Genomic DNA, 26,915 nt, shown 5'->3' on the forward strand with positions numbered 1-26,915 from the left:
AGTTAAAAATCAACGCAGCATTGATGTGGCAGTTTGTGATCTCATCTGGTCACACTAGGGACGCAATTTAGTGACAAGTGTTTACAGAATACAGCCAAATATATATCCATATCAAATGCATCTTAAGGCCAGGTGTAAACAGGCTCTTTGAGACCCAGGACCTACTCAACTCATTGTTTCTCCTCATTCTTTACTCACACATTTACATTAAACTTATCCACCTTGTGATTTTAATTCAGCTCAGTTTTCTATATACAGTATATAGTGGCTTTTTCAACAGAGACTGTCCCAAAGTACCTTTACAGAAATGTGATTCCAGCTAAATAAAGCAGTTTTCACACTGAATGCCACATGCACAGTGCTTGCTGGTTGGGTGCAAAAGTGGGAGGCACTCTGAGTAGCAAAGGAGGAGCGGCAAATGTGTACTGGCTAGTTGGAAACAGCATGTTAGTTTGCAGCTTTATTACAGAGGCCTGTCCTGTAATCCCCCTACCATACTTTCATCAGTCATTATAGCCTATAATGACTATTATAGTCATTATATATTAGCCTATATATATATATATACACATTGTTTTTTGTTTGTTTTTTTTTTTTTACTTTTTTTGCTTTTTTCATGCCCCCCTCAGGCCCCTGGCAGTCATGGTCCCAGCCAGTAAGCCATTCCTGTTTTGCTGTATGATTTTATGTGATTCTGGATGCATTCCTTGTCTAGATACTTCCAAATACATGACCGCATAATCTGAAATATGAATTAGCAGATTCATAGTTTTTCATCTCTGGACTGATTGGTTTTCACTGTAGTTGCCAATATTGGTATCAGGACATTTCAGTGGATGCACATCCCTTTTCCAAAGATCAAAGATAAAGCTAAGGTCCATCAGCCTAAACATGTTAGTTATAACAGGTATGTCTTATTGCACAGGAGTGTAAAAGGAACCCGGTGTTTTAAGCTGATGTTTTAGTGCTTAAGCCATGTTGCATTTTTGCTTTAATTAGATTTCAGAACTGAGTCAGAATTGTTCACTGTGGTGGTGATGGGAAGGCTTCAGAAGGGTGTAACACCTCACACAGTTACTACGTGGAGTTGTTATGAAGGTAAGCTAAAGGTAAATAAATAAAAGTAAATTAAAATAAATAAAATTATAATAAAAATATAAATAAATATACAGTAAATAAATAAAATATTCATGACACAGATTATCTTCACTGCACTGTCTGGTTCAGCAGTGTCACGCTGTCACTACAGCTTTTCAAGAGCCCGGTGTTCCTTTAACCTCGCCATGAACACCAACCATCGTGCGGATTGCACGGAAGCTGTCAACCTGCTCCTCTCGATTGACAGCGCCCGTTCACCAATCAAAGGCGACTGCTGAGGGAGGCCGTCCAATAGGAGGTCAGGGGGGCGGGAACCGGGGGCCATCAGCGCTTCGGCGGAGGAGGTGTTCCTGGTGGCCATCTTGGATGCGCGGAGTGATTGTTTGGCGAATAGAAATAATAGGAAATAAAAATAAAGCCTGAAAAGTTGGGCTGTGGTGGCCGGAACACAAGGTGAAATAAAAAGGAGGGAAGTGAAAACTCAGGAAAACCAGGTAAACGACCCTCGCTCCGGCGGAAGGGGGGGGAGCATCTCTCAGTTTTACGTGCTTCTTTTTTTTTCCTCTTTTCCTCTCCAATTTGTAACCCAGCCAGAAACACTCAGATCTCCGCCGGTCTTTCAGACCCGCCAGATCTCCGAGACTCGACTGCTAAACTACCACGCCAGCTCTGCGACCCCCCGACCAGCGGTGGGCTTACTTCGACGGGTTTGGCAGTAGGGGCACGATTTACTCTCGACTTAAGTTTGAACTCCGGGCTCTCTCTCTCTCTCTCTCTCGCTCGCGCTCTCTCTATCTCTCTTCTGTGCATCCGACGAATCTAGAGGAGCACATGTATGAGAGTTTCCTCTGTCTGCTCGGAGCCGCGCACGAGGGTAGAGGAGCGTTATCCGTTAAACGGAGGGGATTCTGTGTGTGTGCGCGCGCGCCGACTCAAGTATCAGAGCATCGTGCCGGGGGTCGTTTTAAACCGGGACCACCCGTCAGACCGATAGGACAGTCGTTTAGGTCGGTCCAACTTCTCACACACTCTCTCTTTCTCTCGAGCTGCTGTCCTGAGAGACTTTGTTAGCTAAAGTGCTGCTCAGATTTAGACCCCCTCTCTTGACCCCCTCAGTGCGGGACAGTCAGTAAGTTTCAGAGTCGCCCGAGAGAAGCGAGTGAGTGAACAGGGTATGTATAACACTGTGTGTGTGTGTGTGTGTCTCTTCCTCACTGTTCACTGACTGACTTCAGCTCAACTGGAGGTGTGTGTGATTCACAGAGTCAGAGTGTTGATAGATGCTGATAAAGTGAGCAGTGCTGTATTACTGACCTGCTGGCTTGGGTGTTCCGTTTTCATACACACGAGGTCAGTGTATGGGCAGGGATTAGGCCTAGATCTTGCCCCGGACTACACAGCAGTCAGAGTGGAGATGTTCAGTTGGAGTAGTCCAGATTTAGCCTTAAACTGACTGACTTGGGCTGTGCGGAGATCTTTCTGTGGTTGGTTATCGAGGGATTACCACTTACCATTTCTTTATTTAATATTTAATGCGTATGATGATATTCAGAGTGGTTTAGTGTGAAATGATGGGTGCTAGAGAAGCTTACAGAGTCCGAATTGTTGGAAGCAGACGTCCGAAGAGTTTAAGGCCTCCGAAAGCAGCTTCACACAGTTATAGCATGAATGGCGATGAATGCACTGACTGAGCTGCTGTTTTACAATAGGCTGAGAAGCTGTTGGACTCAAAGATGGGGTTAAAATCTGTACTTGGTACTGTAACACCAGGTGTTGTTTGGTGAAATAGTCCCCCAAAAATGCACTTCCTCAGTGGTCGATATTGTGTTTAAACTCAGAAGACGTCAAGATGCATCACGGCTCCGGGTTCCTAATGCCACCGCTGTAAAGATGTCAGAGTCCCTTTTCTCTGGAGTGTTTCATTTCACACTGAACCACTGATCCCCTTCGACGTTAGGCCGGGACTCAATAGCGTACTTAATGGAGAATCTTTACTGAAGGTGAAATTTAGTCCAAGCCTGAGATTGCTGATGTCGTCTGTCCATAAGCAGTATAAGCAATAGCCAGTTGTTGCTGGGACTGGCTGCTAAAGTCTCTAAAGTAATTCTGTTGATGATTTCTCCGTGTATGTTGTGCAGTCGTGGCATGACCGTGTTGGGCATCAATCTCTGTCCTTTGCAGTGTTCAGTATCGCACCTTTAGCAGTATCGTGCGTTGATGCTTGGTGTCTAAAACAATGTAACCCTGATGTTTGCCTAAAGCTGACCGAGGATTACAGAGCTGGCCGTTTGACTCGGGCATGAGACCTGAAAGAATTAGATCCCGATTGTTTACGAGTGTCAGTTTCATAAAAGGCCGCCTGACAAAAAGCCTCCATACTCCAGCTGCTGTGTGATGTTCTTGCATCGGGGGTTTGGTTTGTCATATCAGTTTGTCATAGAAAACACTCATGTTGATGAGAAAGCTGGCCGTTACCGACGATGGTCTGGTTTTATGTTGAGAAGTCCTGTGCTTTTTCTTTTTTGGGTGGTTTGTGATAAGCAGCTGTTGATTAGTAGAGGTTTATACAACCGCTTGTTCAAAGTGAAAAGAAGAACTGAGCGCACTTACCTTCCTTAGCGATCCGAACGATAGAACATGATGACTCTCAGGTTCGAGCTTAATGAATCTATTCACAATAGTCTGCTTTTGTAGGCTGGACGGATTGTATTATTGGATGGAAGATATTTAGGAGCACTGAGATGGGAACCGTGTGCCGAAAATCGTAGTGTTCATTAGGGCTGGGCGATACGGTAAAAGTATTATATGAGTATTTAAAGACATTTTTCACGATATGCAATATTTATCACGATACGATGACAGCGGCAGATTCCTAAAAACTACCATTCAGATACTTCCCAGCATTGACTTTTATTTGACACCCGCAGCACTTCGTCTGATTACACAAGTCTAATCATGCTGCAGTTGGTCAGTGTTTATTAAGAACTAACAATATTCTTGATATGCTTAGTAACGCATATTGTTATTGCGATAACATTTATCACGATACGATAAAATATCATCATATTGTGTTCATGTAGACAGCTGGTGTTTCTGAGACTGGGACTTTGGGACTGACGTCATCTAGGTTAGCCTCACTGAAATGTAACAGGGTTGCAACCGTAGCCTCACCTAAACAGTCTCCTCTTCTGGTTTAATAAACTCATCCTCATCATCATCATCAAGTTCTCTTTAAAATATAAAGCTAAATCTAAATCTCTTCATTTAAAAAAATAATTACCTGTGCATTCTGCACGTGACCATAACACACTTAACATGTTGGCATATCATCCACTGAGGTGAAAAAAAGCTGGCTTTTGTGTAGAGGCCTGTGAGGTAACACATTGAAATGTCTAGCTTGGGTGTCTGTTAGCTTATTAGGTCATGGGGCAGCTTCAGACACTGAAACATATTGCAGAGAACCGTATTTCCTTTGAAGTTTGGTGGTTTTTCATGCTGCTGTTTCATGCAAGTGTCCCTTGGTTTACTGTGTTTGTCTTCTGACCTAGAGCTGTGAAAAGGTAATGCCTTCTAAAGCCCAGGTTACCCTCTTCTCTGTGGTTAACTGGATGTTTGTATTTATCTGTCTTTAACTGTATTAGGCTAATGGATTTTTAAGTGTCAAAAGCAACTATAGTTTACAGCTGATGTATTTGGTTCAGAATCACGCCTGAACCGAAGCAAACTTGTGTTACTCCTCCCGTTACTGGGAGACTTGGATAGCAAAACAACCATAAGTTGTTCCATACCGTTTCTTCTGAATCCGGAGAGAAGAAGAAATCAATAAAATACAATTGGGTTAAGGGTCAGTTTTCATTGAGCCGTTGGAGTCAAATTCAGATCGAGTCGTTGACCAGCACACATTACACATTGCAAAAATAAATAAATAAAAAATCATGTTTTATACATTTGAACTGAAATTTGCATCTAAAACCAGACTAAAAATTGTGCAGCGGCTTTGCCAATGTCTGAAAGAAGATCTAAACTGCCTCAGCTCAAAGGAAATTGTTTTGGATAGCCAGGAGCAACCCATTGACCACCAAGCCACAGGCCTGCTGTAAACTTGAAGCTGTTGGAGAATCAGTGTTGGAAAGTTTTATGGTCAGATGAAACCCAAATGTATTGAGGAGTCAAGGTGAGGAATTCAAGCCCGGGAACACTTTCTGGACGAGCTGGGAGATACAGAACAGAAGCATATTTAGCGAGCGATATTTTATCCACTGCTTCAAAGTCCTCACGTAATTCTATCAAATATGCGCGCTCACCTGGTCACATATTAAGGTAGTCTAGTCAAGGCTCAACATGTAAAGGAAATAGTAGTGTGCTGTATGTACTGTCATGACTAAGAATACCGGGAGTCCTGCTCCTTCGGTACGGACGTGTTCATTCCTTTAGTTTGAATCAGAACGGCTCAGAAGTCTAATGTGATACCACTTCACACAAAACACCATGAATGGGCTGAACAAAAGTATTGGCACCTTTTCAAAATACTAAGAAACAGTGGGCTTACAGCCATGTGATGCTTCTGTAATTTGTATTTGTGGACAGTAACAGGTGCTGGCAAGATAGAAATCACACATTCAACCAGTTCAAATGGAGAAACGTTGACTCAGTCTTTGTATCTGTGTTCCACACTGAACATGGAGACAAGAAAGAAGAGCAGACAGCTGAAGTTTTGAGAATCAAAATTGGACATGAACAGAAGAAACGCATTATATGGAAGTTTGGAATGAAGCATTGCACTAAAATATCTGTTTTTTGTTTTTTGTTTTCTTCCCCCCACTTCCTGCCTCTGTTACCCCGCAGAAACAAATGCCACATTCTGTGCAATGGTAATGTTTGGTTGATTTACACCCAGATCCACATGTTAGAAATGTTTATTTTAGGGATGCACAAGACCACTTTTTCCTATCTGATGTGGATACCAGTATCTAATTATTTAAGTATCTCACACTGGCTCATCCCAGCCCTGACTTAAATACTTGATAAATGGCTATCAATCCTGATATTTATAGGATTCCACTTTTTAAATCTTATACCAGATAAGATATAATAAGCTTGAAAGAACAGCATTTGCTGGTTGTGTAATATACAAAAAAACACACCCCCAGCTTTTATTTGGTGTCCACATTTCAGAGCATTACAAAAATAGCAGATTAAAAACCGTGCTTATGCAGCAATTTCACTTTTAAGTCCACATCTCTATGTGATACTAAACAAGCTGCTTAAACTCAACTTTTGGTTTCAAAACCAAGAAAAACATAGAAACAGAAAGCACTACTGTAAATGTCCATTAAATGTCTGTTAACTTTATAACTGATTTTACTGGCTTGTTTAAATGTTTGGTTTTCATGAGAGTTTTATTTAAGTATGCAAACAGAAATGTTCTATGTAGGAGGAAAAAAAGCTTCATGGAAGCTTCATGATATCAGTGCTCTCTAATGGCGATACAGAGACTGTGTGTAAGTGTCAGTATAGGCGCAGTCGCTGTTACGGTATCCGTATCGGTGCAACACTAGTTTATTCATTACGGTTGGTATCAGCAGACAAAGTAGCATGCAAAACTTTGGGCACTCTAGTCAATATTTGATACTGTGTAAAGAGACTTCATTTCCAAAAAGCTTTGTAAGCACTGCTACTTATTGCTTACTGTTATGTGTTTGCATCTTTTCTTTTGTTTCAGAATAATTAAAAAGAAAAAGGGACGGACGTACTTTGTAACACTCCTGTTTTGTAACCAGACAAGTCTTTTACTCCTTGTTTGGGGGATTTTTTTTTTTACTCCTCCTTTTGTGCAAAAGGCTTCTAATTCAATGGGATTGAATTGACTGACTTGGGCTATCTTGTATGAAGTGCTCCTTTAAGCCCTAACAACAGATGTTTGAGGATGTTCAGATCAGGAGACTATGAGGGCAATGGTGAAACCTCAAGCTTGTGCCTTTTGACCACTGTGTGCACATTAGAGCTAATACATTATTTTTAGTCGATTAATCGAACGATTTATTGTTGCATTATTCTAATGTGAGTGTGATAGGAATTAAAATACATTCTCTTAAATAATAAAGGAATTAATATTGCAACATTTTTTTCAATTTTTAAATTAAATATGCACCTAAGGGCACTGTTCTGTAACAGAAAATACTTTGGTGTTAACAGCTTTACAGTAAAACATAAATTCTTAACTGCAAGAGATTAAGTTATTCAAGTAAAATAAATAAAATGCCCCCCTTTTTAAAAATTTAACAAAATAAATAAAACAATGTAAAATTCAAATCACAAGAGGATGTTTTACAGTCCAAAATAAAATTATTTTACTTTTAATTTTTTGAGTAATGCAGGTTTTTTTTATTTTTATTTTTATTTATTTTTTATTTATTTATTTATTTTTACTAAAGCTAGTACATTCTTAAAGAATATTCTCAAAGTGAAATTAGTGAAGTTCCTTTTTTTCTAATAAAATGACTCAAAGTAGGGCAGAAATCAAATGCTGTAGCTCACACTTGAGACAAACTGGAGACTGACTGGAGTTTTACAGGCACAAATGACACCTAGCCTACACACCTTACAGGCAAGAAATCAGACTTTTTATGGACTATATATGTTGGCAGAGAACTGTTGGCATTGCGACTTTCTATGTGGGTGATTACTTTTTTTATTTTTTATTTTTTGTAGCTTCAGCTTGCGCTCTGGATAAATCAGTGCTTTTAGTAGGCGTGTCCATCTTTGCTACGCATCGACATGCTTTATGCAAATCGACGCAATTTCGTAATTGATTACGTTGACGTGTCGCTCCACGTGAAAAGTGCTTTAGATTGGCCTGTCATTGCTTTGTTTGAAATGTGTCTGGGGATCTCAACATGTGTGTTCACAAAGGAATACATTCTCTAATCTTGAACTTTCTTCATCTTTCCACAGTGAAAGAAGGCATGAAGACAGCATCCTAGTCAAGTCATGGCAGATAAAAGAAAATTACAAGGTGAGCATCTCTAGAAGCACTGTATGTTGTACATGTGCAGGTTGCATGTTGCCTCATATTTGTATTCACGTGTGACGTCATCGTTTTGGTCTCCAGTTACTCTGCTTTAGTTTTTCTCTCTGATTGTCCTCCAATTCTTTTTAATTACCTCTTTATTATCGTGTATTAACAATCCTTAATTTGCCTTACTGGAATGATTTGGGTTGTTCATATAAAGGTTCACGAGGTCAGCATGTTTCTTAATTAAGTAAAGCTTATCCTGGAATCAAGGCTTTGATCAACATATTTTTAGTGAAGTTATTATTAAAGAATAGTGGGTATTCTGTAAGAGCCAGTTGATCATTCAGTTTAATTCTTTTGCTGCATCTCTCCTATTCCCTTCGTACCTCTCTTTCCTGGTGGAACACAAAGGAATAAATGAGCAGTGTTTCGGAAAACCGGACAGCTTATCTCCTTCAGCATCATCAAGTTTGTTGAGCTTTTTATGAACTAAGCCAGTTTCTGCATTCGCTTGAATGTGTACTGGTAGCCAGTTGTGTTTATATTTTGTGGGCTTTTTAAAAGAACATCAGTTACATTTACAAAATGGACAAACATGGAATATATAAACACAAACATGATATTAAAAGTATCTTTGGACTCCTACATGTTATCTGGGCTTGCATGCAGTGATGTCACTCTAAAATCTGGAATAGATTTAACATTTCAAGCTGTTTCTCATCCCTGTAGGATTGGGACAGCTGGTAAATGGCATCGTATTTTTCCTCGGGGAAAGCTTTGACTTATGAATTTAATTGTTTTTTTAAAATGATCATTAAAACCGTGGTTAATTCGTAGTACGATTAAATACTGTACAGCATCAGCAACAGTTAGCAATAGTCTCCCAGACACAGCTAAGTAGGCGCAGAAAGATTGGTTTGTTTTGTGTCGGGGGGGAAAAGACAGACCACAGTAACTGAGGTTCAGAGATTGTCAGCTTTCTAAGAAGACCAAGTGTGAGGTTCGGGGACTTCAGAAAGGTGGGGAGGCTATTCTCAAAGCAACCTTCTCAAATCCCTCCATGTCCCTTGTATAGCACTATTTCTTTAAACAAACAGAAACCCATTAAACCGCGATTAAGCATTACATAGGGAGTTGTCTAACCCAGTGGTGGGCAGTTCTGGTACAGGTGGGCCAGATTCCTGCACGTTTTTGTGCTTTTCCTGCTCACAAGCACACCTGGCTCAACTCTCCTGTTAATTGTCAGGTTTAGTAGGGCCCTTAGAGCAGGGAGATCACTCCAGCCCCCGTTGCCCGTTATCATGCCCTGCAACCTGTTTGGGTGGAGGTTCTGCTGTTTCATGACCCACAAAGTGCACTACATGGGGAAGAGGGAGCAATTTTCAGGCTTAAAAAAAAACAACTAGCATGTTAAATATCTGGACCTGTTGGCGAGTCGAATTCCTGTAGTGTGAAAAGTGTCACGACCAGGTTACGTCTGTCAGTGGGTGCGGTGTCGTGCTCCAGCCAATGAGAACACAAGGAGAGAGGAAAGCCAAGGAAGAAGCGTAAGGGCTCCCTAAGACGAGTGTGGTGCAGGGGCATAATGTAGTTTCTATAAGAACACATTGGCATACACTCTCTCTGCAGAACAGACAGTCCCTGCGGGCCTTGCATCCCAACCCACACCTTCATCCATATTCCTTTTTCTTTCATTTCTTTTTTTCAGCGCACAAACAAAATAAATCGTCTGCTTCTTGCGGACGTCCACGTTTCTTACGCACAGTATCGCGTCGTCCTCTAACACGTCTCGCGTGTAATTTAGTGACAAAATGAGAGCAGACCTACAACTGTTCTTGTAGATGCAGCGTTTGGTTCTGGTGACCAGTTCTCATGTTGCTCCGGTGCAGTTGAAAAAGGGCTGGCCCTGGACTCTCGACGCAACGAACGGTCCTCTCAAAAAGTTGTCTTAAGGGGTCTGTCTGACCTGGGCTTGTCAGGAACGGAACAGTTTCTTGAAATCTTTTTTCGTATCCTCTCCACTTGCTGATTGGATACGTTAAAGATGTCTGCAACGTCAGCGCCAGACTAGGTCTTCAATGTCTTAATGATCACTTCACATGAAAGTCTGGTGTGCTGGGGTTCTTCTTATACACACCTGGGAATGTGTTCATTACATTATTCGCCCCAGGTGAAGCTGTAATCTGTGATGGTTGAATTATTTAAAGACACGACAAAACAAAAAACGATGTTATGGGCTTTACCAAGCTGAGAGGACATCAATATACTTTTTGACCGTTTCACTTTGCACCCAGTTAATAATGCGAAAGCCATTGACATTAAAGTGAACCATATATTTGAACAATTGATTACAAATAAAGTTATATACCATTTTAAATGACTTTGTCCTTATGTACCCATATCCTAAAACTGAATGAATGTAATGCTACTTTACAAACTAGGATTTCAGGTTATTAGCTTTTATTTATTTATTTACTTTTTATTATTATTATTTTGTTGTATTTCTGTAATTTTCACCCTTTTAAATTTCACGCTCCCCATTTCCAATTGCTCTTCTGTGCTCAGGTGAAATCGATCGATGTCTAAAAAAAGTAGCAGAAGGAGTGGAGCAGTTTGAAGACATTTGGCAAAAGGTAAGACTGAACATCTGCATGCAGGCCTTCATAACTGTTAATAATAATAATAATAATAATAAGAATATGCTCTTGTAAATTTCATTGTATTAGTATCCCCCTATTCATGGCGGCTTTGGCAAACAAGCTGTTATTTCAACCTTACCTCCTGCCTTTGCACAAATTCAGATTCTGTAGTGGTCAGCAATGTGTGTGTCTGTGTGTGTGCCTTTTCCCCCCCTTCAGCTTCACAATGCAGCCAACGCCAACCAAAAAGAGAAATATGAGGCTGACCTCAAGAAAGAGATTAAAAAGTTACAGGTGATTAAATTGCACACACTTAGCCACATGCTATAAGTTGGGAACTTGGACTGTTAGCAGAAATGTAAAAGTCTTTGCGAAAGGCTGTAGAGTTCAGAGGGGTTACTTCTCAGATCCAGTGAGAGTAGGACTGACACATTCATAGGGTTTTTTTTTTTTTTTTCCCCTTTTTCTATTCATAGATTGCTTCTTGCCTTCTTAGCTGCTTACCCCTGGAATCACTTCCCAATTCTGTGATTACACAACTTTGTCTGACTGAGTAGATCAGGTTAAGTAGATCAGGTGCCAGGTGGTTATTTCTTTACCTTTACATCTGTACCTTGCAAATTGTTACAGTGCTGGTAGCATCACATCATAGAGCAGGTCTTAGAAATAAACATATGTATGGTAAGTTACTGTACAGTACAAATGCAGACAGATATGCTTATTGTGTGTGTGTGTGTGGTGCATTTTAGTTCAGATTTCTTTTCAAAAAATATTTTTCTTAGTGGTACATTCTGCTGTCTAATGTGTTTACCTTTGGTCGCCATGAGGACACTACCCAAGCCAAGCGTATGGCTGTATGTATGTGTTTGTGTGTGTGCGGGCATGTGTGTGTGAGTGAGGTCCACTGTTCTTGGCCTCAAAGGGCGAGTCCCTGCACGCTGGATCCAAACATACAACTGAAACTTTCTCCCTTCTTGGCCTCTATGTCTTTCTCTCTTCTTTCTTTTTACGTCCTTTTTGGTCATTTCTCTGGATTGGCAGCGCCTTCGAGACCAGATTAAGACGTGGGTAGCCTCCAATGAGATCAAAGACAAAAGGCAGCTAGTGGACAACCGCAAACTCATAGAGACGGTGAGTGAGCATTACCAGTACGCTGTTTAGAGAAGTGACTACACTGTCAAAAAGCTCATGTTCCGATGGTGTTATGCTGACGTGCACCTGTTCTGCCAAGACTTCATTGAAAAGAAAGGTTTAGGTCTGTGTTTTTGGGGCTAATTCCGAACAGTCCAGTATTAGGGATCGGCTGGAAATAAACCGCGTCAGTAAGGTGAGCGCATATGGAATTGAAAACAGTCAGTGACGAGACTATGAAAGCTCTGAAGGTTTTCACTGCTTGTTAAACCATCAGTTATGAGTGACCGTGTTTTGCAACTGTGATCTATTAAAAGCACACTGCCTAATGTTAAACAGTTAAAGATTAGCAGAGAGGAAGCTGCTACAGTTGAAGAGGGTTACAGTCAAGGGGTACTTTTCCAAACTTGATGAGGTGTGCCAATGCCTTAAACTGGTAACGGGCACCTTAGTTTGTTAGTTAGTTAGAGAAATGAAACTGTCACCAGATATACTGTTCTCATCACCAGCTCGGCCAAAATGATCCAACGGATCAGTTGTCGGTGACGGTCAGTAGTAGTTTATGATTGAAGTTAAGTTAATTAACTTAATTCTGCCAGTTAAAAAAAACAAAAAAAAACATGTTCTGTCAGTGCTGAGAATTTGTCAAGCACACGATGCAAAAAAATGATAGTTATTTCTTTCCTTTTTCTTCTGCTTTGTCTAGTGTCGGCACCAGAAAACAAAGTTCAACTTGAGAGGTGCCAATTTTGCACTTTTTTGCTTCATGATTAATTGTTACGCTAGTCTTATATATTTCCAGGGATTCAAAAGCAGTTGTACGTTTCAGGATTACTAGTATCTTTAGTTCACGATAGTGGCATCGCACATTATGTCTTAATATCAAAAATGCCTACTAGTGTTTAAAAGTATGAGCCATTACCAGGGCCTTGCTCGGTCATCATTTCATGGAATCATGCAACTTTCCCATGCTGTGCTTCAGTCTATTTCAATTAAATGCACTAATGTGTTTTGTTTGTGTGTGCAATATGTGACACTATAGCCTGTGTTTAAAATTACATTCCTACTTAATCAATTTTGTGAACCTTTTTGGACCAGCTACTTTTTCAAAAGGTACCAAACTCACTCCCTCCAATTTTTTAAATACAATAAGTCATTACTGTTATGAATAAATTGAATGTGTGCTGAAGTTTGGGCATCTTTGGGTGAATGACAAAAGTGGAGATTTCAAGGACTAAGAAAACTAAAAGCAAACTGCTAAAAAAAAAAAACAAAAAAAAAAAAACAGGCGAATTCACTTCCATGTAACTGCCAACACTCTGCATAGCTAGTTTAGCTGAGTCAAGTAAGTGCTACACTGTTCCACTATGCAGCTTTGCGTTGACAAAAAAAATCAGAGAGTCAGATAAGAATGAAACCTTGCCTGTAGCCTCATCACAAAACGCAACACTGGAAGTATTCTATTTAAAACTCCCTGACCACAGTCAGCAAAGATTCATTTGGAGAAAGGAAAATGAGCTTCTTTTTCATGAAAAGAACACCTTGTCAACGGGTGAGGCAATCTTATTTCAAGGATGTGTTGCTGTCAGTTGTTGCATGGGTGGAGGGAAGAATGGATTTCACACTACACCGGAACATCTTGAATGCTCAAGCCATCTGTTAAAAAGGCTGAACCTGAAAATGATGGCTCCTGCAACATATGATCCAAAAAATAGCATCCACCAGTGACCGCCTGAAGAGAGACAGACGCTAAAACATTTGGAATGACCCTCACAGTCCCTTGACATGAACAGGCATAGAAAAATATTGGGTAGACCAAAACAAGCTGTGCATGCGCTACCCAAGGGTATCCCATAACTGGAGACCTTCTGGAAAAAAAAGAGTAGTGGGAGGTTTTCTGCCAAATGGCCAGTCCTGACTCTATAAAGAGACTAAACGTTTGCACAGTCCGCTTTGAATGATTTAGTTTATTTATTTCTTTATAAAAAGACGACTGCAGGTAAAAATCATAAAATGACTGAGTGTGTGTGTTTGTGTACAGCATAGAGATAAAATAAATAGCACCGATGGAATAATGTTTCTAATTTGTTTATTATTTGTTTGTTTATTGTTTATTTTTCTGACAAACATGGCCAATGAATGCTTGGGTCTAAACGTCCTAAAATGCTAAGAAATGATAAATTTTTCTAAAAAACCTTTTAAATAGTCTAGAATGTCTGTACCCTTTTCTGATTGGTAATCTGTTCTTGTTGATGAGAAGGCCTGTTCTACAAAAGCACCCAGCGTATAAAGATACATACTAGCGATGAGGATGCAAACATTACAGACGTCACCACCAGGTTTCTAAAATGGGATCCTAGGCACCATTTTCCTTCTCACCGACAGGCAGTTTGCCCGTTTCATCGTGGTTTGAGTCCCCATTTTTCTTTCTGCAGAGATCACGGCACAGATGTTTTTAAGGACCTCAATTATATTTTTTTAATTCCTGAGTTCTTGCTACTGGAATGTAGGATAAACATTTTGGCTTGGTTTGCAAGACTGTATGTTTGTTTCAAGTGCCTCTGCGAGAGCGATTCTCCATACATGAGAAAAATCAATGATGAATATATAACCTTTCAAAAAAGCAAGTAGACTATTGGTGATTTCCTTACAAACAGTACAAACTTTGGAAGGTGGGGTGGATTCTGCTGTGGTTTAGTTTGACCCCATGTTGTAAAGCACTTTTCAAACTTTTTTTTTTGGGGAGGTGGAGTAATGTCCTGTGTTGGAATTATGTTCGTATGCATGGCAGCCTAGTTTCTGTAAAAATGACTGACATGATGTTTTCGTACAGGGCTAAAAGTAATGGGATACACTACTGATAATTGCATTATCCACCTCCTCATGTTAAATGAATCCTGTCCGCGCCGGGACGACGGTAAATGGTTTGAACAAGGAGCAACTTTCACCTAATTTTTGCAAATATAGAGAGTTGTTTGCAGATGTATCTGTAGTAAAGCTTACATTTGATTCATTTCATTAGATATGAAGTCATATGTTCAGTCATTTAACAGCTTGCTTTTGCGTTCTCATAAACCTCATACTCTTGAGGACTGTTATGCTGTGCAATCGATCATCTTAGAACTCAGTAGGGGGTGCATTTTCTGGTTTTTTTTTTTTTCCACGCTTTTTTAAAATATTGGTACTAAACTGCTTGTGTCCTGTTCTGAAAGGCATGTTCCTTTGTGCCCTTAGCAAATGGAGCGCTTTAAAATCGTGGAGCGGGAGACGAAAACAAAAGCATACTCCAAAGAGGGACTCGGCCTTGCTCAGAAAGTAGATCCTGCACAAAAAGAAAAAGAAGAGGTTGGACAGTGGCTCACGGTAAGAAGAACCTGTGGTCTGACGTTTAGCCAGGTGTAGCACAACATGGGTCACTCATCTGCTTCTGTTCTACAGGCAACGATAGACACTTTAAACATGCAGGTTGACCAGTTCGAGAGTGAGGCGGAATCGCTATCCGTTCAGACGAGGAAAAAGAAAGGAGATAAAGAGGTCAGTTCCTTTTCTTTTTTTCCCAAATCACTTTTTTAATACAGACTACAGTCCAGAACAGATTAACAGCTGAGTACTGAGTGCTGCACCTTTCCTGTTTATCTAAAAATGTTTATTTGTAGAAAGTGCATCATTTTAAATATATTTTGCTACAGATATTGGAAAACATGCTCACACGAACAGTTTTATTAGCTTAGATTTTTTTTTTTTTTAGTTTAGAGGCTTTGATTAACTACCAGCGCATTTGCAAATATGCTGAGCTGTAGTAGTAATGTGCATTGTGCAGTAATATTTTTCTGTTTTGAAATGTTTTAAATATGTCGAATTCAATAGTTAATATTGTGGCAGTAATTGTGTTTTTTTTTTTGTGCTTAAAGAGTGCTTTGGGAAGCTGGATTTACAAAAGCTTTACTAAGAAAAAACGTACACAGGATCTTAAAATAAAAAAAGAGTTCCTAAGAATGTTCTTAAATGGAATTCCCTTAAATCCTTAGGAAGTCCTCTTTTCTTTTGAAAATTTTCTTAAGGCACTTGTCATTGGTTGTCATTGGTGATTCTCATCAGCTTATCATAAACCAGTATTCATTTAGTCATTTTCTGTTATTGAATTACATCAGTGCAGTGGAGAGCAAAATGGAAGAGGAAGAAAAACAAAATCAAACTAATTGTTCAAACCGTTTCAGTGCACACAAGATAAGATTTTTCTTATGTAGACACTAACAGCAACTTTGGAAAAATCTCCACTTAATCATGCAAAATTAGACATCAATTCTAGTAATTTAGCTATTTAAACCGATCATTTTAGAAGTGTACCTTCTGAACATTTGATTAAAGACATGTTTTATTTTTTAATTTTGGAAAATAGCAAGTAGTTTTTAGATTTATTTTTTTTCTTAAGGGGGAAAAAAAGGCACATTTTGTAAATCTGGCCCCTGATTTTTCTCATGTCAGCAATTGCAACCATGCAGCAGGGGGAGCTCTTGGAAGTTTTCCTGGTCAAGATGAAACGCACTATTATGCACTGTGCAGTTCTTAAAGCCCTTTTACAATGATCCATAACAATAAATAGTGTGTTTTAAAGTCTAATGTGATCATGTCAGAAGGATGAAGCTAACACTTTGGTTGGAAGCTATTCTTTCTAAACACACCAGGCCACAATGGCCAGGCAATTCTACATCTTTGAGAATGTTTCACAAGAAGCATTTGCCTGTATTTGTATCTGTAATGTAATCTGTATCTCATCCAAGCTGCACAGCATGTGCATTTGGTCAGGTTGGCCTCTTTAATAATGAGGGGAAACACTGTTTATGTATCACTTGCTTAATGAGTGCCTGTTTTAAAAATATCTCAGAAGTCTGGGATGAATATTGAATATTGTAAGCTTGAGGTCCGAATCTTTTCTCACCCCTCCCCTCCCTTCAGAAGCAGGACCGGCTAGAGGAGCTAAAGAGGTTGATCGAGCGGCACCGCTACCACATCCGCATGCTGGAGACCATACTGAGAATGCTGGACAATGACTCAATACAAGTAGACGCCATCCGCAAGATCAAAGATGATGTAGAGTACTACCTAGATTCCTCTCAGGACCCTGACTTTGAAGAAAATGAGTTCCTCTATGATGACCTAGATCTGGAGGATATACGTAAGTGGATATATGTCAAGAGGTTTGGTACTTTCCTGTTTTTGAGAATAAATTCCACCAAGACGTTAAAAAAAAGGCTTTGATTTTGATGCCGAATTGTGATTCTCAAGTGAGTCCTTGAGTCACTGTGTCAGTGAGCCAATCAGCATGTGTGCTCCAGAATCCTGACTGATGACGTTAATATATATATATATATATATATATATATATTATCAGTAATGTTATTGAAGATATGTCAGTTATTAGTCTGCCCTCAGGCTATTATTATTATTATTATTATTATTATTATTATTATTACTTTTTTAGCCCAATCGTTAGTTGCCACGTCTCCACCAGCTCACACAGAAGATGAAGCCTTCCAGCACTCCAGTTCCACGCCGACCTCCACCACCTCATCTTCCCCCATCCCCCCATCTCCGGCTACTTGCACTACGGTGAGCACTCCCACGTTCCAGGTTCATTCTACCATATGGCAGTTTTATACAACCATGTTATGCTGCGTCATTATGCTTTATTATTGACTGGATGCATGATGAGGACTTCTTGATGAGGTGTGTCTCATTCACATTATACCACACTAGTGAAGGGATATCATTTTAACTATACATATGGCACTTTTTGTGTGCTTCTCTGTCTAATTTAATTTTTTTTCCTACCCTGGAGAATTCGGAGGATGACAAGAAGCGAGGGCGTTCCACTGACAGTGAATTTAGCCAGGTAATTCTCCTGTGCAGTTGCAATGTATTAAGTGGGACACGACCCGATATTCATCATTCAAGTCCTTTAACTAGATATGTTATTAATGGACCTGCACGTTAAGAATTATCCCAGCAAATACTACAAGATAATGTCAGGGAATTCCATGAACTGAAGCTTTACTGCAGGTGGGTTATGTAGCAAGAAAATGTAGTATGAAGACTGAGTGGAAATGCAGTATTTTGGGATGGCCAAGCCCAAGTCCACATTTTAACCCAACAGAAATGTTGTGGACGGACATAAATAATAAAGTGGGCCAGAATTTCTACAATCTGTTCACGGTAATTACATTATCGGATTATCGTACAATATATATCCAAGCATCTAACCTGGGCTAAGGATAAAAAGAACTGGACTGTAGCTCAGTGGCTAAAGTTAAATTGAAAGTTTTCATATGAAAGTAAATTTCGCATTTCATTTGGAAATCAAGGTCCTAGAGTCTGAAGGAAGAGTAGTGAGGAAGTCTTTCCAGCAGGACAGAGCACCTGCCCATAGTGCCGGAACTATTACCAAATGGTTTGCTGACTATGATATTACTGTGCTTGATTGGCCAGCCAATTCTCCAACCCAAACCTCATAGATAATCTACGGGTCTTGTTGATTAGACACATGACTCAGAAATCCAGACTAGCTGATGGTCACTATTAATATCATCTCAGTGGTGCTGCAAGCTGATGCAGTCACTGACCTAATATACTGTGTGTAAATGAAGAAGTTGAACATTTATGTATTTGACATCATTTTCTGTTTGATCTTAAGAAAGCATGTGATGCTAGATTTGAACCGGATCATGAGCTGTAAGGCATGCTTGAAACAAAAAAAGGTCTTGAAATACGTTACTTTACTTGTAAGGAATAGAAAATATGTGTATCTTTTTAAATAATAGAGATAAAAAAATACTTTTTCCATGATTTTCAAATTACAAATCTAAAACAGTCTATGCTTATGTGAAAGTATATGAAGTCAGTATATGAAGTCAGCACAGTTTTTACACCAAATAATCCTGCCTTTTCTTTTTCCACCTTCAGTCTCCTGTGAAGAATGGCAACCCATCATCTCTCTCCTCCTCCTCCTCCTCCTCCTCCTCATCCTCCTCCTCATCCTCATCATCATCCTCATCATCCTCGGGAGCCTCCTCAACCTCAGTGGTGTCCATGGCAGCCATTGCCACTGGTGGTGCCTCTGCCACCGGGGGCAACAGCCTTCTGGGCAGCATTGGTGGCCTCATTCCGAACTCTTGCAGCTACAGCTCTGCCATTCAGCAGCAAACCCAGCAGAGCCAGCAGCAACAGCACCAGCCTAAAAACACCATCAACTCCCAATCCAGCGTGCTCTCCACCCCATCCAGCAGTATCCTCCTGCCCACCCCCATCTCCTCGTCCTCCCCGCCCAACACCAGCACACCCAACCTCCAGGCACAGCCTCCACTGGGGCATACTTCAGTTTCCAGTCTGGGCCACAGCCTGGGCTTGGGCCTGGGTAAGAGTGCCATCACGGCGACAAGTGGTGCTAGCCAAATGCCCAGCCTTGGCCTTTCAGGGCTGCAGGCGTCAATGAACAGCATGGCGGGGCTCTTGCAACGCTCCACCCCAGCACCTTACGCCCAGGCTGCAGCCTCTGGCACGGTGGGCAGCGGCTTACCAGGGCCTGTCGGGGCAAATGCCAGCAGTACAAACTCTAGTGGGGTTGTCGGTTCTGTGGGAACTAATGGAGGGATCACTTCAGTCAGCCTGTTGGGCCCGGCACCTGGTGTTACGGGCATCAGCAGTGGGGTTTTAGGTCTTGGGTCCACGCAGACTGCTGTGCAGCCCTCACCCCTGGTGGCACCCAGCTCTGTAGGAGGCGGCCTGACGCAGGGGAGCAGCGTAGGTGTAATTGGGAGCAATGGTGGAAACTCTGTGTCCGGAAGCACAGCAAGTATGGGAAGTGCTGTGCTTCCACGGCCACCTAGTGGACAGAAACAGAACGGCAGCACAAGTGAGTGAAGCATGATTAATGTTATGTAGTGCTCTTATTGACTTGTAGACTTATATTGTAACATATTTGGCTTAGAATCACTGTTAACTGTTTGCTAAAGGCCACTGATTTCTATCATCCAGCCTACAGTGCCATAGTAGCAGATAGCACATTGGACTCTACCCTCAACAGTGCCAGCCAATCACAGAACAGCCAAGCCTCATCCTTAAATTCCACAACCAGTCTGCCGTGAGTATCACCTCTTTTTGTCATCCAAGTTTGCACACTGTTAGAGCCCGGCACTGCCTGCTGTGTGGGGTGCGGGGTGTAGGTCGTGTGCTACAGCAACTGAAAGGTCTCCATTTTCTGTCTCTGACTTTGATTTGGAGCGGGAACGTGGTTAGATCTTGCAACACTGTTTTTTGTTGTTTTTTTTATAACAAATGCAATGGATATTAGAATGTCTGTATTTGAAACAGTGTTATTTTCATTCACTCAAAAGAGATTTGGGTTCGGTTAAACCCACATCCTCCAATTTGTGCCTCTTCTTTCTTCCTGACAGTAAGGACAGTGGGTCCAACCTTCTGGGGGCGTTGACTCTTCCTCCCAGTTCACCCTCGCCCTCATACAGCGAGAGTAAACCAAGTGGAGGCAGTCTGCTCAATGGGCCTCACTCCTACACACAAGCTGCTGATGCCATCAAGGTAAAACACACCCTAAGAGCTTGTGTCTCTCACTGGTTCTTTTGTCGAATTACAAAAATTGTGAAAAAAAATTCACTAAAATGCTTCCTCAGTGTGTAGATGGCTACATTCAGACAGCAGGTACAGGTGGCCCATATCTGATCATCTTAATATGTGACAAAGATGGGTTGTCTGTGTGGCAGTGTGAACACTGAATCTGACGTTTTCGATTCTGATTTTAGCCACTTTACTATGTGGTATTGAAATTTGATACATATCCAAGAAGTCTGAACTGCCAGATCAGATTCATGTAGCTTATAAGTCAATCCAGCTATTTGCTGAGGAGAAGGGGAACTGGGCGACAGACAGCACTGAGGGGGGGGTTTTCAGTGGCCGGGATAGCAAGGGAACAGACTGCGTGAAGCAAGCTCAGCTGTCAACCATTGGGACACCATGTTGTCTCCTGTGATGCTGACAAAGATAAATTATGTAGCACATGCACATCAGTTCAGTTTAGGAGCATGAACTGTTCGGGCGAATGTCAGATACAGGTCCCAATAAAAAGTGTGAATTAAAAGATGGCGAGAGAAAATCGGATTTGGGCCACTTCAGCTGTCGTGTGCACGTAGCCGATAGGTCGTTTCATTTTGCCTTGTAAAATGACAGTTTTTCCAACTGTTACAACTGAAGTACTGTGCTCTATGAAATGTGCAGATGCAGAAAAGCATTCTGTATACATTTGTGGTGAATATTATGAAGATCTGCCTCTGACAACCTCTGAATGTGGTTGGAGTGAACTGATCGAAATCAGATCATGGTCCGTCCCCGTTGCTTTTCTGTCACTGAGAAATCCAGCTTATGCATGACCCCTTCAACTACAGAATGATGAGCAAATTTCAGAACTAGGGCCTGACTTAAGTAAACATTCTCCTGTAGTTTTGTTAAACAAGGCCTTAATGACTGATATGATTCAGTTAGCAGTCAACTGTGATTGGTCAAGATTTGATTATCTGTTCTCCCACTGACTGTCTTGGAGTGAGAGAGTTGTTAACTTTGCAGAAAATGCAGTTCCTTACTGAAGTATCAAAGGAAAACGCTAGTGACTCTGATAAGAGTTGACGATCCAGTAGTTCTCAGTGCTGCTTTGGTTAAAGTAGGGGTTATACCTCTTATTAAACTATAAATTTGAAGGAAGTCTGCAAGATGGTGTGAATAGAGTTTATAAGTGTATGACCAGTTACCTTTATGGGCAGCTATGGCCTAAAGGTTAGATAACTGCTTTTGGGACCAATGGATTAAATGCAGAGGTTGAATTCCATTGTAATTCCAATGGCTATAAAGTGTGTTTCTATTTCGAATTAATCTTAGTTATTTTATTGTTGTGTTTTAGCTTACTCAAGTTGTCTTTGTTATTTCTCCCTTTTAGCCCCCAGAGCCACTGAGTTCACTGAAATCAATGGCAGAGAGGGCAGCTCAGGGCTCAAGTTTAGAGGGAGAACTCTCTGCACTACATCTCACTGGAGGTGAGTATATTTGTTTTCATTCATAATTTAATTAAAAAAGGTAAACTGTTATGTTTTATATTCATTACATGTGAAATGACCTTTTTCAAGCCTTTTTTGTTTTTCTTTTGCTAAGGAAAATCCAGTGTCAAATTATTAGAATATTTAATAAGATCAAGCAGAACAGGATGTACGCTACAGAAATGTCCAACATCTAACGAGTATGTTCAATTATGTTTTTGTTTGGGCTCCTTCACAATATTACTGTACCAATGCACCGTGGCATGGAGGCAATCAGCGTGTGGCACTGCTGAGATGTTGCTTTGATAGAGGACTTGAGCTTATCTGTGCTGCTCATCTTCTCTTTATAATACCATAAAGATTCTGTATGAGCTGGCCAATCAAACACCGCAATATCAAGGTCAGCAAGCCATTTGGTAGTTTTGGCACTGCGTGCTAAGCCCTGTTGGAAAAGGAAATCAGCATTATCTCCATTTAAGCTGGTCAGCAGTTGGAAGCATGTAATAGAATGAAATCTCCTGTTGATTTTGGACTTGATAAAACAGTGGATCAGCACCAGCAGATGACATGGCATCACAAACCATCACAGACTGTGGAAACTTTGGCACTGGACTTTAGATACTTTGGATTCTGTGCCTCTCTGCTCTTCCTCCAGACTCTAAGACTTTGATATTATCGATATTATGGATATTACTATGGATATTATGATTGCAGCAGTTGTAGCCCCTCTCGTGGAAACGTCAGCCTTAGTCCAAGTTCTTAAATCAAGTATCCTGACAATCCTCTCGAGGTTGCGGCCATCCCTGTTTCTCGTGCACCTTTTCCTACCACATATTCTTTTTTTTCAGACATGTCAGCGGTCTTCTCCATGATTGTGGTAGTGTGTGTTGAACTAGACTGAGAGAATTTTATTTGTAGTTTAAGGAAATTGCTATTCAGACAGTATAAATACAAAAAAGGTTACATGCAGCTTAACAGGCAATGAATATAAAATTACAGTTTACCTTTTTCAATTAAATTATGGACGTAAATTGGCTTTTTCACCATATTCATTTTTAGATACAGTTGTCAGCATATTTTCGTGTTCATATTTGACATAGAACAGCATCCACCTACTGATCAGCTGATGACAGTACTTTTCTGTAGTTCTTCTCATCTTGTATGGGTTAAATAACTGGGAGAAAAGATCTGGTGTGTGTTAAATTTGCATAAGCACAGTGTTTTAAATAAAGAACCTTTATTTATAGCCAGTGACCAAACAAGCTCAGGTCAGGTATCAGACATCTAATACACAAACACGTTTATATGCTTTTAACGTCATGCGAAGCCAGTCCACTAGGTATTGTACTGTTTCTAATGTGCTCTTTTTTCCTCTTTAGATATCTTCCCCAGCTCCACAGCCCCCTCTTGTCCCCCAGCAGCCCCTCAGCCTTCTCTGTCTGAAGTGAACATTCCTCCATCACTGGGGGTCTGTCCTCTGGGTCCTGTCCCCCTCACCAAAGAGCAGCTATACCAGCAAGCCATGCAGGAGTCAGCCTGGACACACATGCCACACCCTTCTGACTCTGAGAGGATCAGGTACCCGCACAGCTCACCTTTCTGCCTGGGGAAAGAGGAGATATTCATTATATTGCACACTCTCTTCTTGAGAGACCGGTGCGGCCTCTTAGCCACCTTTGTTCCAGAGTGTCTCGTAGTGGCTTTTTTATGGTTCTTTGTTCGGGTGAACTGTTATCTGTTATAACTTTTATTGCTTTTAATAAATGGAATGACGACCAGTATAATTTGAGTGTAAAAATAGAAACTTCTACGAACTGTCAATTACATGAAATCTGTAAAATATGTGACTGCATAAATTTTCACCCCTTAAAAGTGACTTACCTAATTTCAGCCTCACTGTGAAATGGAGTGAATTTGTCTCAAGTGAGGTATAATATAAGGACACCTGTGTGGAAGGTCTAGTCACTGGTTAATCAGTATTGCTGGCAGTATATATACCATGAAGACAGACGAACAACTCGGAGGAAATGTTATTGAAGAGTATACATATCCATACCCTGATGGATATAAGTTGTGATATAAGTTTGAGAGGACGGCTTGCTCTAGGCAGATCTACACGTGCCATATTCCTTCAATTTCTTAATGATGGATGTAACTGAAATCTAAAAAAAATGGACCATGATTTAATGATAAAAGCAATAAAAGGGAAAACCTTTTATAGCCACTGTTTGTAATGTGTAATGTTATATGTAATGCTTTGACTGCACTCACTTTGTCCTCCCCACACCCTCCCCACACAGGCAGTACTTGATGAGGAACCCCTGTCCCACATTGCCTTTCCACCACCAGATGCCGCCACCCCACTCAGATTCTGTGGAGTTCTATCAGAGGTTGTCCACAGAGACCCTCTTCTTTATCTTCTACTACCTAGAGGTGTGTGTCCATGTCCTGTTAAGGTTACTTCTGTAGAATGACACACTCCTACTGTGTGTAAGAGCACTGTTAAGCAATATGTTTCTCCTCTCTCTCTCCTTCATAGGGCACAAAGGCTCAGTATCTGGCTGCTAAGGCCTTGAAAAAGCAGTCATGGAGGTTCCACACAAAATACATGATGTGGTTCCAAAGGCACGAGGAGCCTAAGACCATCACTGATGAGTTTGAGCAGGTGAGACCCAGTCCTGTGTAGCTAGCTAGCAAGCAGTTTTCACAATCAATGGAAAATGGTCAACATTTGTTTATAAGCTTAAAATATTGTCACTTTTTTAAACAATAGTTGCTTGTATAGATCCTGATTGGGACACAAATGTACTCTGTTGTAGTGTAGCACAGATAAAGGCACATGTATCTATGTAGCATAGCTACTCTGCATACATTGGCGAGGATGAAGGAAATGGGCATTGGCTTTGTTTTTTTGTTTAGAGAGGTTGAACAGATTGGAAAATCTTACTTTCTGCGTCTCTTATATTCAAGGTTCAATAGTTGCCAAAAAAAATGACAAGGAGGTCATTTCATGCTTAATCACTGGAGCTAAAACCCATCTGTCACTGATCTTAGTCACTTCATTAATTAATGTAATTTTTTCCCCCCTTTTTTCATTAAATACAGAACACAAAGACCAGTTGGCCTTGTTATATTCCAAGGTGTCCTTTAGCTTAACACGGTTTCATGGTCATGGCTCCGGTACAGCATCATAGAAATCAAGGGCAACCACTGAAGCCTGAAAATGGAGCCCTGAAGCTCATAATTTTAACCTTTTAACTAATAAGATGCAGCTTTTCCTGTTTCCGTAATGTTCTACAAGCATGCTGTTCTCATGTTTCTACAGGCCCTGTGAAGCAATAACTAGTTTGTGTTCAAATTGCTCATTTGTTCCACTAAAAATATAAAAAAAAAGTCAGAATTCTGCAGATAGCATGCATCCTGTTGGTAGGCATGACAGCATGCAAATGCTTGCTTGCTAGCTTCTTGAATATTTCAAGCAATTTCCAATTTTCACAGTAAACAATAAACAAAAGGAAATTGACCTGAAGGTACCCTGCCTGGCCAGTACTTAGCAGCACAGCTGTTGTAATTAGCTTTTTGTATCCAGCAAGTAGCCTTTGAGTTTGTTCTGGGGGGCTTTTTTTCCTCTACATGCAAAATGTTCCCTGTGCCACTGGCTGCAACACAAGTCTAAAACATGATCGGGCCCTATGGTTAACATTTAATTCATTAACACCCCCCCCCCCCTTTTTTTTCATTTGAAAACCTCTGATGTTAATTTTTGGCAATTAGAATTTTGAAAGGGATTCAGGAAAAGGCTTTCTTCTGATTACAGTAGAACAGTGCACCACAGATCAATTCAGCGGCTGCTCACATAACATTTTGACTGGAGTAAAACCAGTACTGAGTGGTATCATGTTCTGCTTTTTTTCAGGTAAGATGGTATGGAATGAACCTGGATGTTTTTTGGTTCAGTGTGTGAATATTGTGTGTGTTTGGTTTTTTTGTAGGGGACATACATTTACTTTGACTATGAGAAATGGGGCCAGAGGAAAAAAGAAGGATTCACATTTGAGTACAGGTACCTCGAGGACCGGGACCTCCAGTGACAGACGGCCAATACGAACTGCAGACTACTGTCGACATTCCTGGACTGAATCCACACTCACACACAAGCTGGTGGGGTGACTCAGATGCTTTTGCGAGGCTGTTTTATGTCTCGTTGGTGCATATTGCCTTCGGAGCTTCTCCCACTACCTACAAAACTCCACATGCCCAGTACAAATCCAGTCCTCCTTTTCTGTTAAAGTTCAGTCTCTCGCCTCAGTTTAAACCTTCATTGCTTCTCGCCTTCTTTTGGTACCCATGTGTTTCAAAACGATACAGAGCCAAAGAGAAATAAGCCTCTAAAGTGTAGTCCAGCGACGCAGACAATAGACAAAGACGGAATAAGTAATATGGTTATTAGGGTCATGTTGTGCACGGGCCGACATAAAATATCCGTTTTAGCTCAACAAAATAGTACAGTTGTAGGAGACCAAATTCAAGTCCTCTTTCTCAAAACTGCTATAATCGTTTTACAGCTGGATGAACTGGACCAGTCTGTTGTTACAATCAGTGATGATTCCATTTTCTCTCATTACTATAACATTCTCTTTGGCCTTTTTAATAAAATGGGAGTTTTTAAAAATGATGGGTTAACTACAGTCTCATATCACAAGAAGTGCAGTCCATCTACTTTCCAGTTGTACTGTTAATAGCTGGCCTACAGGTCTCTCAAAGTTATGGCACTGTCCTGCTGTGTGTAAATGGAGGGTGGGATGGAGCAGAAATGAACTGCACCAGCACTAAAAACTTTCTCATAGGTTTGTTTACATGTGTCAAAAACAGTAATGGGCAGTTTGCTTAAACTGGACATGTAACCATCAGAAAGGCTGAGTATAAAGTAATTGTAGT

General features: G+C 40.7%; 1 protein-coding gene across 7 annotated transcripts; it reads left to right on the forward strand.

Annotated features, from left to right (window-relative positions):
* Window positions 1–1,447: 1,447 nt before the first annotated feature.
* Window positions 1,448–26,242, forward strand: cnot3b (CCR4-NOT transcription complex, subunit 3b). Of its 7 annotated transcripts, none has more exons than XM_072675796.1 (18): window positions 1,448–1,592; window positions 8,053–8,113; window positions 10,679–10,746; window positions 10,972–11,046; window positions 11,794–11,883; window positions 15,118–15,246; window positions 15,322–15,417; window positions 16,840–17,059; window positions 17,366–17,493; window positions 17,723–17,776; window positions 18,844–19,792; window positions 19,915–20,020; window positions 20,334–20,475; window positions 21,881–21,977; window positions 23,357–23,555; window positions 24,278–24,410; window positions 24,517–24,642; window positions 25,970–26,242. In XM_072675796.1, exons 2-18 carry the CDS (start codon window positions 8,089–8,091, stop codon window positions 26,066–26,068), a joined length of 2,736 nt encoding a protein of 911 aa, XP_072531897.1. In that variant the 5' UTR covers window positions 1,448–1,592; window positions 8,053–8,088; the 3' UTR covers window positions 26,069–26,242. The 7 variants fall into 7 exon arrangements, with proteins under 7 accessions (XP_072531897.1, XP_072531902.1, XP_072531901.1 ...); XM_072675801.1 differs by having other exon boundaries at window positions 17,396–17,493; XM_072675800.1 differs by having other exon boundaries at window positions 16,843–17,059.
* Window positions 26,243–26,915: the final 673 nt, after the last annotated feature.

This window comes from Salminus brasiliensis, chromosome 3, assembly GCF_030463535.1.
Source record: "Salminus brasiliensis chromosome 3, fSalBra1.hap2, whole genome shotgun sequence".
In the NCBI taxonomy this organism is placed as follows: domain Eukaryota; kingdom Metazoa; phylum Chordata; class Actinopteri; order Characiformes; family Bryconidae; genus Salminus; species Salminus brasiliensis.